Genomic DNA, 12,852 nt, shown 5'->3' with positions numbered 1-12,852 from the left:
TTGACTTTTTAATTTTGTATACAATATAAGTATTTGATATTAAATGTTGATAGCCGATTCGATAACAAAGGACGATTCGGCTTACTTTTAGCTTTCATGTAAAATTTAAGTACAAAATTTCATATATTTTAATCATTATATATGCATTTGTAATTGACGAAGTTATTAATGACCAAAATAGATCAAAAAAGTTCCAAACCATAGTTTTTAAAATTAATTAACATCTACCAATAAAATCGAAAATTCACTAAAAGGTGTTAAAAACCCCAAAAATTTTTGCTTACTCCAAATATAGTAGAAAGAAACAAGATAATCCGGCTGTCTTAATAGAAAAAGCGCAGACATTCGAGTCTGTCGGTGGCGTTTCTGAAAAACTGAAAACTCTTCTGTCAGTCCCACTCCTTCCTTCCTCCTCACTCGTATACAAATATACAATTATCAAAATTATGCATGTCTTCTACAATTACATATAATCCTAATTTAACTTCTCTTTAATTTGGAGTAATAAATATCATTATAACAATTTCTACACTCATAAATCAGAATCTTCTCTTTCTCTTTCACTTTCTCTCTCCTCTTTTCGCCGATAATCTCTCTCTACTCAATTCATTCATTTCACTTCTTCATTACGCAATCACTTTTATTAGTTGATGCTTCAAACATCTACTCTCTCATTTTCTCACTCTCTCTCCAGGTTTACTCTTCTTTCTCTCTCCTCTACATTTTTATTTTTGTATTCATTTGATTTTCCTCCTAATTTCTGCTGATCTGCGTATTTTACTATTATTTGAATCTTCGTTGTTTTGTTTTTTATTTTTTCATTTTTTTTTGAATTGATCTATGCTAGAATTCGTCTTCAGCTTGTTGCTGCATTTTTTTTTGCATGTAATGATGTATAATTTCATTTAATTTAGTAATTTTTTGGTAGTGATTTTCTCGCTTTACTCGATCTGTTTAAGTCTGCTTCAGATTTGCAGTTGTTGTATTGATTTATGCGGAATTTTGCTTTTTATGCATTTTTTAGTGTTATTTTGCTCAAATTAGCAAAGTATGTCGTGAAATGAAATCTGAAAAGATGAAGATCTGACATTGATAGCTATATCGTTGGTTAGTACAGTAAGCTGTGATGCTTCTAGGCTGATTAGAGATCCAGCATCTGGAGAGAGAAAGCTGATTTGAACAATCTGCGTCTATATATTTATTTAAAAGTCTGTAAAGCTGGCGGCCGCGACTGCGTGGAGGTTTGCTACTAGCAATGGCAATGGCAATGGCAATGGCCATGCGACTAATGATATGGTAATGCTCCATCCTTGGTTTATTTGTCATATATATCTTTCTTTTAGCTGCTATCTTTTTTGTTATTGGCCGCTGTGAAAATAAGAAGTTTGTTTGCAGATCCATTGTGAATTTTTATCTTGTTATGTATGTGTGATTTTGTGAAATTCATTATGGCACTCTTCTGCTTTTGATCCACATTCGTGATATGTTGCTGGCTTGCATGATTTTGTTTTAAGCAACAATCGTCTTGTGAGTTCTGTACCTCTTGGATTTAAGGTGCTAGTTACAATGAAGAGTATGCTTCAGGATACCGTTAGCTGCATTGTTGTTACATACTACATATATGTATTACTCTGTGTGTGTGTACTACATGAACCTTATCATGGCTCTCGCCTGCATTTCAACACCTTGGAATTTTGAGGCTATTTTTGTGGCTAGCTTCCTTAGTTTGGTTATATTTGTGATATAATGTGACTATCTCTAGATGGAACTTTGGAGAGAATTGGATATTTGGTTGGGGACAAGCAATGAGGCTTGTAAATTGTAGTGTGAGTATACGCTGGGTTGAGTTATAACTTACAAAGATTGAATTAAGCATGAAATTTTCGGTTGCCTTACTTTGATAATGAAGATTGAAGAATCATTAAATATAGTGGTTATTGAAAATATGAAAGTCACAAATCAGTTCCAGTCGAATTTACTAGCAAGGACAGCTTAACATGTTCTAAAATTGTGGCAAAAGTTTGAGGTCTTAGGCGGTGATATCTTATCCTTTATCTCTATATTGGTTGCATTAGTCTAATTTTTCTAAACTTTTACTATGAATAATTAGCCATGCCCTTTGGGCTGTGAGTGAATGTACCCCCTTGGCCCTTTGTAGTTTATCACGATGACTATCGTCACGTAATCTTTCTGATTTTTGCAGGAAAGAAATATGGATGGAAAACTCCAAGACTCAGAACCTCCCTCTCCATTATCTGTTGCTAAAATGGGGTTAAGGTCAGTAGCATTGTTTGTGTATTCTTAAGTTTTGTGTACTTTGGCATTGTTCACCAATATAGGAAGGAAAAAAGGTAGCATTTGCCACCTTAATGCTTGCCAATCCCTGGACAGTGGGACCATGACTCTTGCTTTTTGTTCATGTTAGTAACTGTACATTACGTGCTTGAGTGAAGCACCTGCACACCGTTCTCGCAAATGGTATCTGTAAGATGCAGTTATATGATAGATCTTTCTCCAACACAAATATAGTGCTGCGGAAAGCAACTCATGCTTTTTATTTTTTCTTTGATGTCCTACGACTATATGAGCTGTGCACAGAACAACTGCCTGTAGCTATATTTCAAGCAGTTAGAATGACTAGAGAAGTTGATCTCGAGTTTGTTTTCACGAGAGGTTCACTTCTTTTTGTGTAGTCTCATTTGATTTTGTTTGCATGTTTGACTTGAGTAGACTTAACTGAACCGTTTGTCAACCTTGTCTCCCTGACCTACTGTCTCTGCAACTATAAGAGACACATACAATTTTAGGAAGAACTGAACTATATAACATGTCTAAGTTCCTTTAGTTGAATGTGCAGAGACCGTACAAGCAGCATGGAGGATCCAGATGGGACACTAGCTAGTGTTGCTCAATGCATTGAGCAGTTGAGGCAAAATTCTTCATCATTTCAAGAGAAAGAGTTTTCTTTAAGGCAGTTGCTGGAACTCATTGAAACACGTGAAAATGCTTTGAGTGCTGTAGGGTCTCACTCACAGGCTGTTCCGGTGCTTGTTTCACTTTTGAGGTCAGGGTCACTGGTGGTCAAAATACAAGCAGCACGTGTATTAGGATCTCTCTGTAAGGAGAATGAACTCAGAGTGAAAGTTTTGCTAGGTGGTTGCATACCTCCTCTTCTTGGTCTGCTCCGGTCAAGCTCATCTGATGGTCAGGTTGCTGCTGCAAAGGCTTTATATGCAGTTTCTCAAGGAGATGCGAGGGATCATGTTGGTTCGAAAATTTTCTCCACTGAAGGTGTTGTGCCAGTCCTATGGGGACAGCTAGAGCGAGGGCGTGAAGCTGGGAAACTGGTTGATGAATTAATCACAGGAGCATTGAAAAATCTTTGTGGAAGCACAGAGGGATTTTGGCCAGCAACAGTACGAGCTGGAGGAGTGGATATACTTGTGAAATTACTGACCACGGGACAGCCTGGTACTCAAGCAAATGTATGTTTTCTCCTTGCTTGTATGATCATGGAGGATGCATCTATATGCCCTACCGTTTTGGCTGGTGAAGCAGTCAAACAGCTACTAAAGTTGTTAGGATCTGGTAATGAAGCAGCCGTCAGAGCAGAAGCAGCGGGTGCTCTTAAATCTCTTTCTGCTCAGTGCAAAGAGGCAAGGAAAGAGATAGCCAACTATAATGGCATTCCAGCTCTCATAAATGCTACAATTGCTCCTTCAAAAGAATTTATGCAAGGGGAGCATGCCCAAGCCTTGCAGGAAAATGCTATGTGTGCTCTGGCGAACATATCAGGTGGTTTGTCTTCTGTTATATCCAGCCTTGGAAAAAGCCTTGAATCTTGTACTTCACCGTCACAGGTTGCTGATACTTTAGGAGCTCTAGCTTCTGCACTTATGATATATGATCAGGAAGCTGAGTCTACAAAAGTCTCTGAACCACACTCTGTTGAGCAGACATTAATCAAGCTGTTCAAACCTCACTTGCCATTTCTCGTCCAAGAGCGAACTATCGAGGCGCTTGCTAGCTTGTATGGGAATCCTGTACTCTCTAAAAAGCTTGCTAATGCTGATTCTAAGCGCTTGCTGGTTGGTTTGATCACAATGGCTACAAATGAGGCTCAGGATGAGCTGGTAAAGTCTCTTTTGACAATCTGTGATGACGAAGCTAGTCTCTGGCACGCACTTCAAGGGCGTGATGGTGTCCAGCTATTAATATCACTTCTGGGATTGTCGTCAGAGCAGCAACAAGAATGTGCTGTTGCCTTGCTTTCTCTTCTTTCAAATGAGAATGATGAGAGTAAATGGGCCATTACTGCAGCTGGTGGAATACCTCCACTGGTCCAGATACTGGAGACTGGTTCTGCTAAAGCCAAAGAAGACTCTGCAACTATATTGGGAAACCTGTGTAATCACAGTGAAGATATACGAGCATGTGTTGAAAGTGCTGATGCTGTTCCTGCACTCTTGTGGTTATTGAAGAACGGGAGCTCAAACGGGAAGGAGATTGCAGCCAAAACATTGCATCACCTTATTCATAAATCTGATACTGCTACCATCAGCCAACTCACTGCACTTCTAACCAGTGATCTTCCTGAATCTAAAATTTACGTTCTGGATGCTTTGAAAAGTATGTTGTCTGTGGTACCCCTCAGTGATATTTTACGGGAGGGTAGTGCTGCAAATGATGCTATTGAAACAATGGTTAAGATATTGGGCTCTTCAAAAGAAGAAACCCAGGCAAAGTCTGCCTCCACACTTGCTGGAATCTTTCATCTCAGGAGAGACTTGCGTGAGAGCAGTATTGCAGTAAAAACTCTCTGGTCAGTCACAAGGCTCCTGAATTCAGAATCAGAAAAAATTCTAGTGGCAACATCATGTTGTCTTGCTGCTATTTTCCTTTCAGTAAGGGAAAACCCTGATATCAGTTCCATTGCTAGAGATGTTTTGCCTCGGTTACTTGCTCTTGCAAGTTCTTCTGTTCTTGAGGTTGCAGAGCAGGCTACATGTGCAGTAGCAAACCTTCTATTGGAAGATGAACTTTCTGAAAAAGCTTTACCTGAAGAAGTTATTTTACCAGCCACAAGGGTTTTGCGTGAGGGCACACTTTCTGGAAAGACTCACGCAGCAGCTGCTGTTGCCCGTCTTCTGCGTCGACGTCTGATTGATGATGCTCTATATGACTGTGTGAATCGTGCTGGTACTGTTCTTTCTTTGGTTTCTTTCTTGGGCTTGGCCAACGATGGATCCCTTGCCACATCAGAAGCCTTGGATGCACTTGCCTATTTGTCAAGGTCTGGGGTTCCAGGCGGGAAGGTCAGACCAGCATGGGCAGTACTAGCAGAATCTCCAAGCCACCTCACCCCAATAGTTTCATGCATAACTGATACTGCACCAGCATTGCAGGATAAAGCCATTGAAATATTATCGAGGCTTTGCCGTGATCAGTTAGTTGCACTAGGGGAAATCATTTGTGGTTCCGCAGGCTGTATTGAGTCTATTGCTAGAAGAGTTATTGGTTCTAGGGACACAAATGTCTCAATTGGAGGTGCTGCGCTCATTTCTTGTGCAGCCAGAGTTAGTCATCAGAGAGTGGTGGAGGATTTAAATGAGTCAAAATTGTCTAGTTATCTTATACAGGCTTTGGTGAAAGTAATTACTATCTCTCAGACTTATCTGGAAGACGAAGAGGTTAATGAGCAGGAGGCCATGCGCGTTTGCATTCAGTGGGTTACGGAAGAGGGGAGGAGTGGAGAAGCTACTCCTGGCACAAAGGTCATCTGTGGTGCCAATATTGCTGTGTGGTTGTTGTCTACACTTGCTTCCCATGATGAGAAAAGCAAACTGGTTATTATGGATGCTGGAGGGGTTGATGTTCTCACAGATAAAATTTCACTGTATACACAGGTAACACCTTTACCCGGTCTTAACTGGGAACATTGTGCAGGTTTCTTTAGTTTTCATTGGGTTGGACTTCATATCATGTTCATTTGTATGCTATTTTCTTTTTTGGATTCTTTTTCCTTGGGGGGGTGTTGGTAAACTTTTTTTAAGGGCTTGTCATATGAGGTCCTTGATATATCCTTTGTTTTATGAATCTTGCAGTCTGACTTTATTGAAGATAGTAGCCTATGGACTTATGCTTTACTGCTGGCAATTCTGTTTCAAGATAGAGATATCATACGAGCACATGCAACCATGAAATCCATTCCGGTTCTTGCAAATTTGCTGAGGTCAGAAGAGCCAGCAAACAGATATTTTGCAGCACAAGCATTGGCCAGTCTAGTCTGTAATGGTAGCAGGGGAACTCTTTTATCTGTTGCAAACTCTGGTGCAGCTGGCGGGCTTATTACTTTGCTTGGTTGTGCTGATGAAGATATATATGATCTCTTGAAGTTGTCTGAGGAGTTCTCTCTGGTTCCTAATCCAGATCAAGTGACTCTTGAGAGATTGTTTAGAGTTGATGACATTAGAGTTGGAGCTATGTCGCGGAAGGCAATACCTGCCCTTGTTGATCTCCTCAAACCAATTCCTGATCGTCCAGGGGCACCATTCCTTTCTCTTGGACTTCTCACCCAACTTGCAAAAGACTGTCCCTCGAACAAGATGATGATGGTAGAGTCAGGAGCACTAGAGGCAGTGACCAAATATCTTTCACTTGGCCCTCAAGATGCAACTGAGGAAGCTGCTACAGATCTGTTGGGAATTTTGTTTAGCAGTGCTGAGATATGTCGGCATGAATCTGCATTTGGTTCAGTGACCCAGCTTGTAGCCGTCTTGCGCTTAGGCGGAAGAGGGGCTAGATATAGTGCAGCCAAAGCACTGGAGAGCTTATTTTCTGCAGACCATGTGCGAAATGCAGAAACAGCTAGACAAGCTGTGCAGCCATTGGTGGAGGTTCTAAATACAGGCTCGGAGAAAGAACAACATGCTGCCATTGCAGCTCTGATCAGACTGTTGAGTGAGAATCCTTCACGAGCCCTAGGCGTGGCTGATATTGAAATGATTGCAGTTGATGTTCTGTGCAAAATTCTGTCGTCAAAATGTTCAATGGAGCTGAAGGGTGATGCTGCTGAGTTATGCTCTGTTCTCTTTGCAAATACAAGAATCAGATCTACAGTAGCTGCAGAACGATGTGTTGAGCCTTTGGTCTCTCTCCTTGTTACAGAATTCACCCCTGCTCAGCATTCAGTTGTCCGTGCTCTGGATAAACTCTTAGATGATGAGAAATTGGCTGAACTAGTTTCTGCTCATGGTGCAGTCATTCCTCTTGTTGGCCTTCTATATAGCAGGAATTACCTACTTCACGAATCCGTTTCAAGAGCTTTGGTCAAGTTGGGAAAAGATAGACCTGCTTGCAAGACGGAAATGGTGAAAGCTGGGGTCATTGAAAGCATACTTGATATACTCCATGAAGCACCTAATTTTCTCTCTGCCGCATTTGCAGAATTGCTCCGTATATTGACAAATAACGCTACAATTGCCAAAAGCGCATCAGCAGCTAAAGTGGTTGAACCACTTTTCATGTTGCTGTCACGATCAGACCTTGGCCCGGATGGCCAACATAGTGCTTTACAGGTTCTTGTTAATATTTTAGAGCATCCACATTGTCGTGCTGACCACAATTTGACCTCTCATCAGTCTATTGAACCTGTTATACCGTTATTGGACTCTAATGTTCCAGCTGTACAGCAGCTGGCTGCTGAGCTTTTGTCCCATTTATTGTTGGAGGAGAACCTGCAGAAGGATCCATTAACGCAACAAGTTATTGCCCCACTTGTAAAAGCTCTCGGATCTGGGACACACATTTTACAACAGAGAGGTATTAAGGCTCTTGTTGGTATTGCACTTATTTGGCCAAATGAAATTGCGAAAGAAGGTGGTGTTATTGAGCTATCCAAGGTGATATTGCAAGTTGATCCTTCACTTCCTCATGCTCTATGGGAATCTGCAGCCTCTGTTTTGTCTTGTATACTGCAATTCAGTTCAGAATTTTATTTAGAAGTTCCCATTGCGGTGCTTGTAAGATTGCTTCATTCTGGTTCAGAAAGTACTGTAACTGGAGCATTGAATGCTCTGCTGGTGTTGGAAAGTGATGATTCAACCAGTGCTGAGGCAATGGCTGAAAGTGGTGCCATTGAGGCTCTATTGGAACTTCTTAGATGTCATCAATGCGAGGACACTTCTGCAAGATTGCTGGAAGTGTTGCTAAATAATGTAAAAATCAGGGAGTCAAAAGCTAGTCGATCTGCTATCTTACCATTGTCTCAATACCTTTTAGACCCTCAAACACAGGGTCAGCAGGCAAGATTGCTGGCTACTCTAGCGTTGGGTGATCTATTCCAGAATGAGGCCCTAGCTCGTTCTGCTGATGCTGTTTCAGCTTGTCGCGCCCTGGTTAATTTGCTTGAAGATCAGCCCACTGAGGAAATGAAAGTGGTTGCAATCTGTGCTCTTCAGAACCTTGTAACATGCAGTCGAGCAAATAAACGAGCAGTTGCAGAAGCCGGTGGGGTTCAGGTTATACTTGATCTGATTGGTTCCAGTGATCCAGAAACTTCAATGCAGGCAGCAATGTTTATTAAGCTTCTCTTCTCCAACAATACAATCCAGGAGTACGCTTCTAGTGAAACTGTCAGGGCTATAACTGGTATACTACTTTAACTCGAGCTTATGGTAAACTTTGCTATTCTGATAGGCTCTTAGTGAGACTACTTCCCTAAAACTTAAGAGTAATTTAGTTTTTCTTACTGGTGCACACTGTGAAAAGTGTGTCTTGAGGTGATGTTTTAACATTCGAGTGAATCAGCATCCCTCTTTTTCAGCATCGTCCATTTGTTTAGAAAAGTGGTTTGTTTTTGCAGCTGCTATTGAAAAGGATTTGTGGGCCAGTGGGACCGTGAATGAGGAGTATCTTAAAGCCCTAAATGCACTTTTTGGCAACTTCCCTCGTTTAAGAGCCACTGAACCTGCTACTCTCAGTATACCTCACCTTGTGACTTCTCTCAAGACAGGCTCAGAGGCAACTCAAGAAGCTGCCTTAGATGCTTTGTTTCTATTGAGACAAGCTTGGTCTGCATGCCCTGCTGAAGTATCTCGTGCTCAATCTATAGCTGCTGCAGATGCAATTCCGTTGCTGCAGTATTTGATCCAATCTGGCCCACCTCGTTTTCAAGAGAAGGCAGAATTTCTATTGCAATGTTTACCCGGAACTTTAACTGTAATAATCAAGCGTGGAAACAATATGAGGCAATCAGTTGGAAACCCAAGTGTATTTTGCAAGCTTACATTAGGGAATACGACAGCCAGACAGACAAAGGTAAGATTCTACTTGATTATTCTCTGAACTTTTTATTTTTTCCTTAGTCATTACTTTTGCAAGGCATTTACTGGCTTGCTGTTTAATAAAACAAGCACCCATAAATTTTACCCCCTTTGAGATTTGTGACTCACAGCACCGTGATTCCAATTTCTTGAAGGGGAACACCCAGATGGGAGGGAATATAAGACAAATGAATATTGGTTATCTGATAAAGTCCATAACTATAAGAAGCTGAACATCTTCAATTGTTCGCTCAATTCTGTTTAAAGCTGATATGAACCTTGTTTTTCTCCTCCATTTGATTCCTTTTCTCCTCTTCCTACCTCATCCATGATCCAACAGAATAGAGTGCGAGTCGACAGCTAGGTTTGATATCAAGTCCCTCTAACTACCAAAGTTTTGAGGGGAACACATCTTTCTGAGCCATTTTTTGTTTGCATATCATCATTTCCTTTCTTTAGTGATTGTCGATCTATTTTTTCTTGATTATGGCATTATAGATGTTTTATATTTTTGCATCTTTCTATTGCACTTCACCAGAGATTTTAAAGAATGTGATTTTTACTTTATGTAAAATTATGAGCTTCTTGTCACCAAGGAATATAATTTGCCAAAGAAGATGCACATTGCAAAAATATAGCAGGCTATGACAATTGCACTACATAAACTTGCATTCTTCAACATATTGGATCACTTTATGAATACAAACAAATTAGGCAAATCATTGTTACATGGAAGGTAGAATGTTCCTGAACGTGGTACGGAAACAAAACGCGGAAGGCAGCCTCTAGAGTAAACCAGATGGACTCCTAGACCACGTACCACATACCACGTTCTGGGACGTGTCCCCTGGAACGTGGCCACGTACCACGTTCCTGGTATCAATGAGCCAAATCATTAGATTCATTAAGCCCAACTATGTGCTTTCCTAGTTCAAGTTTCTATCTTTAACCCTGCTTGTTATATCAGGTTGTGTCTACTGGTCCTGCTCCAGAATGGGATGAGAGCTTTACATGGTCCTTCGAGAGTCCTCCTAAGGGCCAGAAACTACATATTTCATGCAAGAACAAGAGCAAAGTGGGAAAGGTAAGGAACCTCTTCAAGAGGAGATAGAGTAGAACATAATTTGAATCATGATTGTATAGCCTCTAATCTCAAATCCCCTTGATTTTTGCAGAGTTCATTTGGTAAGGTGACGATTCAGATTGACCGAGTAGTAATGCTCGGAGCAGTTGCCGGGGAGTACACGCTGCTGCCGGAAAGCAAGAGTGGTCCTTCAAGAAATCTGGAAATAGAATTCCAGTGGTCTAACAAATAGCAGAATAAGTGAATTTTCAAGCAGGAGAAGAAAGTTTTTGCTTGAGAGTTACAAAGAAAATGTAATCTATCAATGCAAGGGCTGGGGATATAGGACTTGCATATATTGTTGTGACTAGCTCATTCGCGGGGGAATTCCTCTTGCTACCTTATATTATTATTGTCGCTCATCTTTTTGCCCTTATTATTTTTTTAAATATTAATTATATCTTTTAAGTGTTGTTCGTGATCTTGTACATAGTGTTGCTGAGATTACATTTGTAGTATACATGTGTTTTGTTTGTAGTATACACGTGTTCCTAAACATATAATTGATTCGTGCATTCTTTTGTAATCTGGTCTCAAAGACACTGTTAATAATGTAACAATTTTTGGTTTAGCGGATTTCTATTCTATGCAACAGTATTTGATTATAGTTTGCCTTCTATCTATGGTTGTCAATTAATTATAATTGTATTAGCTCTCCTCATATTCTTTCTTTTCTCATGAGTGAAGGGGGATTCCACTGAAAATTAGGGATTTATACCCACAATTTTCCCAAATTGGCGTTGTTAAGAGTCGAACACTCGGTCATGAGGTTGGGAGACGGGAGTTTCAATCATTGGGCTCCCACATAATTCTCTTCTTTTAGTTCTTCATGAAGTTGATCTTTACTCTTTTCCTCGTATTCTTGTCTCTTTCCTATTTTTGTATGATAACTCATTATTAAACATTAGTTGGAATGTTTTTTTTCACACTATTATGATTTATGTACAAGAATAAACATAATCTTGTAGGATGTTAGGTTTGTTCTATTATATATTTATAATATTATTTTTTTTATAATTTTTATTTATAAATAACTTAAGATATTAATGGTTAAACTTGTATCTTAGACTTTATGAAAACTCTATATTTAACAATCAAACTAAAACTGGGTTGTTAACTGTCGTTTTGTTTTTTCCTACTAACGTCTTGTATTTTTGTATAAGAATACAACGGCCTTTCCTTCTCTTTCCCCTTCATTCCCCATTCCATCACTCATTCCCTTTCCATCCCCCCTCTATTCCTCCCCACCTCTTCCATTCCCTTTCGTCTTTCACACTCTCTCTCTCATTCCTTCCATTTATTCTATTGAAGGACTACGAGATTTTAAAAAATTTCAACAAGTAATTATATATATAAATAATTCTGACAACTTCACATTTTTCAACGACTTCAAGTTTTTTTTACCATCTCGTTATATTATGGGAAAATGCTAATGTAATTAAAAAAATTTCGAAAAAAACTGGTAGAGTGTTTAAACACGACGCTTCGAAAAACTTATTTTAGCCCATTTTAGTTAGCTTCATTAAAACATCTCAGATTAGAGTAAAATTTACCAGAAATCGACTTGAAAATGCCGAAAAAGCGCCCAGGCGTCCAACCACATGAACAAGCATTTTCTAGGTAAGCTTGTTCAACATTTATTAATGATTGTGCATTCTCTATGTAAGGTTGTGCACCATGGTCAATTCAGTTGTGTTATGTGTATCAAGGTCACTATTGGTTTTCGGTAACCTCAGATTGATTATGCAACAAAGCAGTTACGTGTGCAACAAGGTTACTATGGTTGTGCAACAAGCTCATAATAGTTGTGCATCAATGGCATTTTGGTTGTGCACGAAGGTCAGTATGGTTGTGCACCAAGTCCAAATTAGTTATGCGACAAGGTCGGTTGGGTTATGCATTAAGGTCATTATGATTGTGTAGCAAACTCAGATCAGTTGTACAACAAGAACATTTTGGTTGTGCAACAAAATCAGTTCAGTTGTGCAACAAGGTCGCTATGATTGTGCAACAATGAACAAACTGGTTATGCAACAAGGACATCCGAAAATTTTAGTCGCCAAAAGGACAAAGCTACTACTTTGGAATTTTTTCTTTGAATAATGCAAAAGTGGGTTTTAATTCCCAAAATATGCCCAAAAAAATTAAAATTTCCCGCGTACCGTCCACGTAGGACGGCACGCGAGAAAATTGTTTTTTTTTGTTTTAACCCACGGAAACCGCTACTCAAAGTAGCGGTTTAATTTTAAAATAAACCGCTACTCTGAGTAGCGGTTTATAAATATAAACCGCTACTCTGAGTAGCGGTTTACCTGCGCAAAATATGGTAAGCAGATATCAGTTTTCATAATAAACCGCTACTCGGAGTAGCGGTTTTACCTAAGTTGAAAAAAAAAAATTTCTCGG

The 12,852-nt window shown here is 39.7% G+C and overlaps 1 protein-coding gene across 2 annotated transcripts; it reads left to right on the top strand.

Annotated features, from left to right (window-relative positions):
• The first annotated feature begins 375 nt into the window (after positions 1 to 375).
• LOC104895717 (protein CELLULOSE SYNTHASE INTERACTIVE 1) lies at positions 376 to 11,062 on the top strand. Of its 2 annotated transcripts, none has more exons than XM_010682289.4 (8): positions 376 to 694; positions 1,118 to 1,296; positions 2,204 to 2,277; positions 2,858 to 5,906; positions 6,105 to 8,649; positions 8,864 to 9,318; positions 10,291 to 10,407; positions 10,499 to 11,062. In XM_010682289.4, exons 2-8 carry the CDS (start codon positions 1,294 to 1,296, stop codon positions 10,637 to 10,639), a joined length of 6,384 nt encoding a protein of 2,127 aa, XP_010680591.2. In that variant the 5' UTR covers positions 376 to 694; positions 1,118 to 1,293; the 3' UTR covers positions 10,640 to 11,062. The 2 variants fall into 2 exon arrangements, with proteins under 2 accessions (XP_010680591.2, XP_048502491.1); XM_048646534.2 differs by having other exon boundaries at positions 1,113 to 1,296.
• The last annotated feature ends 1,790 nt before the right edge of the window (positions 11,063 to 12,852 follow it).

The sequence above is a fragment of the Beta vulgaris genome, chromosome 6 (assembly GCF_026745355.1).
Source record: "Beta vulgaris subsp. vulgaris cultivar EL10 chromosome 6, EL10.2, whole genome shotgun sequence".
In the NCBI taxonomy this organism is placed as follows: Eukaryota; Viridiplantae; Streptophyta; class Magnoliopsida; order Caryophyllales; family Amaranthaceae; genus Beta; species Beta vulgaris.
This window is presented reverse-complemented; position numbering and strand designations above follow the sequence as displayed.